Here is a 2,494-nt window from a genome sequence, read left to right as displayed (position 1 = left end):
CACACACACACACACACACACACACACACACACACACACACACACACATATATATATATATATATAATTTAATCGATACCAATATGTATGTTTTTGTCAAGTTCACAGACTGCCAAGTCAATTTCAGTTGAATTCGCAATGAGTTTAACCGTCTGGATCGCATGATTCCTTTTTTTATAATCTAACGAAGGAAACCGCAGAGTTCGTTTAGATTGGTTTGCTTCATACGTATTCATGCGCGACGCAACACGGCACATTCCGCTCAATAATAGAAAATCAGCGGCGTCAAAATCTGCATACTCTGCATGCTCTGCTCTGCATACTCTGCATACTCTGCATACTCTGCATACTCTGCATGCAAAATCTGCATATACGGGGTTTTTCGTATCGAGAAAAATGGAAAATACAAGCTGCTGAGCAATGGAAGAACGGGGGCAAACTAAATTCACTTTAAACCTGAAAAACTAGCTTCGTGCTTATTTTCTTCCTCAAAGAGAGTAAATTGCAATCAGCAATCAATCAATCTCAATATCTCAATATCTCAATCAGCAGTAGCATCTGTTGTTGATGTCGTTTGCTAAGCATGTTGACGCGCATATCGATTAAATGACAAATTGGATGATAGCTATATAAATTATATTTAAACGAAATTTGAAAAAAAAAAGAAAGATTGGTAGTAATCTCCAAACGCAGAAATCACAGGAATGCCAAAATTTTACGACAAATGCTAGCGCCCTACCTCATTAGTTCTCCCTATATACCTTATCCCTAAAAAAACAATAATAAAAACCCTAATACCTTGTTCCCTATAATCCCTTAAATGAGAAGAAAAATATTTTTCAAAAAGAATAAATTTACCTGTGGTAGACTACAGATGGCGCTGAGCAGCCAAGCGAAGCCAATCATGATCTTTCCTCGGACGCCGGCTGTGCTGACGCTCATCGGATGCACGACGGCAAAGTACCTGTCCAGGCTGATCGCAATCAACACGTTCGACGACAGATACAGGCCGAAATTTCGCCAGAACGACATGAAGCGGCACATGAAGTCGCCCGCGTTCCACGTGATCGTGATCGTCCAGGCGACCTCTAGCGGTATGAGGACGAAGGCGTTGATGAGGTCGGCGATGGCGAGCTGCATGATGAGGCGGTTGAGCTTCGAGTGGCCGCGACTCCTGACGAGCGACACGAGCAGCGCGACGTTGCCGACGCCAGCGACAACGAACAGCATCGCGTAGATGGCCACCGACAGCAGCCGCTCCTCCGTGAACGCCATGTTGGGCAGGCGCGGCCCGCCGCCGCCCATGCCGCACTCGGCGAGACTAGACGCGTTGCCGTCGCTGACGTTACACAGCAGCTGAACGATGTCCGTCGGCGCCCACAGCGTTGAGCCGACGTCGTAGTCGTCGTTGTCGGCGGTGGCGGTGCTGTCGAAGACGTCGTAGCTGTTGTTTTCCCAGTCCCACTGTTTCCCAGCGAGCGGAAGCGCGAGCGTCGTCGTAACGTCACCGGGCGCCATGTTGCCGTTATGTGACTGGGGCATAGTCATATGATGGGGACGTAGGGTGTTGCTTGACGCCGCTTCTTAGCGCCGATTCACAAGTCCAAGGTCCCTAATAAATTATGAAAAAATGTATTCGTTAACACATAAACGCAAGTTAAACCTTCTACTGCAAAAGGGTGAATCTAACCCGGCACTATAAATTACTTGCTAAGTTCTGTTGTTAAAACATGCTGTAATGTAAAACACACTGTTTTGTAAAATAGTTTGTTATAAACCATCGTGTTCTCCGTTATAAAATATTATATCTTTTATAAAATAATCAAAATCTATCAAAATAAATCGTGTACATCATACGATAATTGTTATTTATAATGCTCTGTATTATAATATATTTATATATCTCTTCGTTTGATAAAATAATTCATGGTTACTTCCGTAATTGCATATAACTTTTAAATAATTAATAACCATTAATAGAATCTTTTAAAATCCTCTGCGTCACAGAGCTTGGATTATAAAATAATTAAAATATCGACAATATCGGACAGTGTGAAAACCTCTTATTAAAATAATATCCTTTACTAATGAATACATCTCCATTCAAGACATTGTCTACATGGTGGGTGATCCAACGGTGAATCGCTCAGTAGGCGATCAGGGACTTGGCCGTCATGCATCTGTACATTTCCGTCGTGCCATTGTTAGAATGTAATACTAAACTATATATATATATATATATATATTGTATCGTAATTTACCACCTTCGTAAAAATACCACTAATTAGAGGTGAAGTCGACCGCCTTTTCATCTTCTAGCCACGCTGAGTTTTCCACTGTTCCCATCGGATAACGAAAATTTGCTTACCGATGAAATTTGTCTTCAAAAGGCAATCATATTCAGGTTTGCCCGCTTACCCATCAGGGAATACCTCTTGACCTACTATGTATATGTTTCGTAAAAGGTCAGAGCGAAGAGCCATATAGGAATCGA

At 42.3% G+C, this 2,494-nt stretch overlaps 1 protein-coding gene across 1 annotated transcript in view; it reads right to left on the bottom strand.

Annotated features, from left to right (window-relative positions):
* Positions 1–1,518, bottom strand: part of LOC106804672 (gonadotropin-releasing hormone II receptor-like) — a 64,994-nt gene extending 63,476 nt beyond the window's left edge. Inside the window, 1 exon segment of the mRNA XM_014805951.1 lies at positions 859–1,518. Coding sequence (XP_014661437.1) covers positions 859–1,518 — 660 coding nt within the window.
* Positions 1,519–2,494: the final 976 nt, after the last annotated feature.

Source organism: Priapulus caudatus, unplaced genomic scaffold (genome assembly GCF_000485595.1).
Source record: "Priapulus caudatus unplaced genomic scaffold, Priapulus_caudatus-5.0.1 Scaffold5, whole genome shotgun sequence".
Taxonomy (NCBI): Eukaryota; Metazoa; Priapulida; class Priapulimorpha; order Priapulimorphida; family Priapulidae; genus Priapulus; species Priapulus caudatus.
Note: the sequence above shows the minus strand (reverse complement) of the source record. Positions and strands in the feature narration are given on the sequence as shown.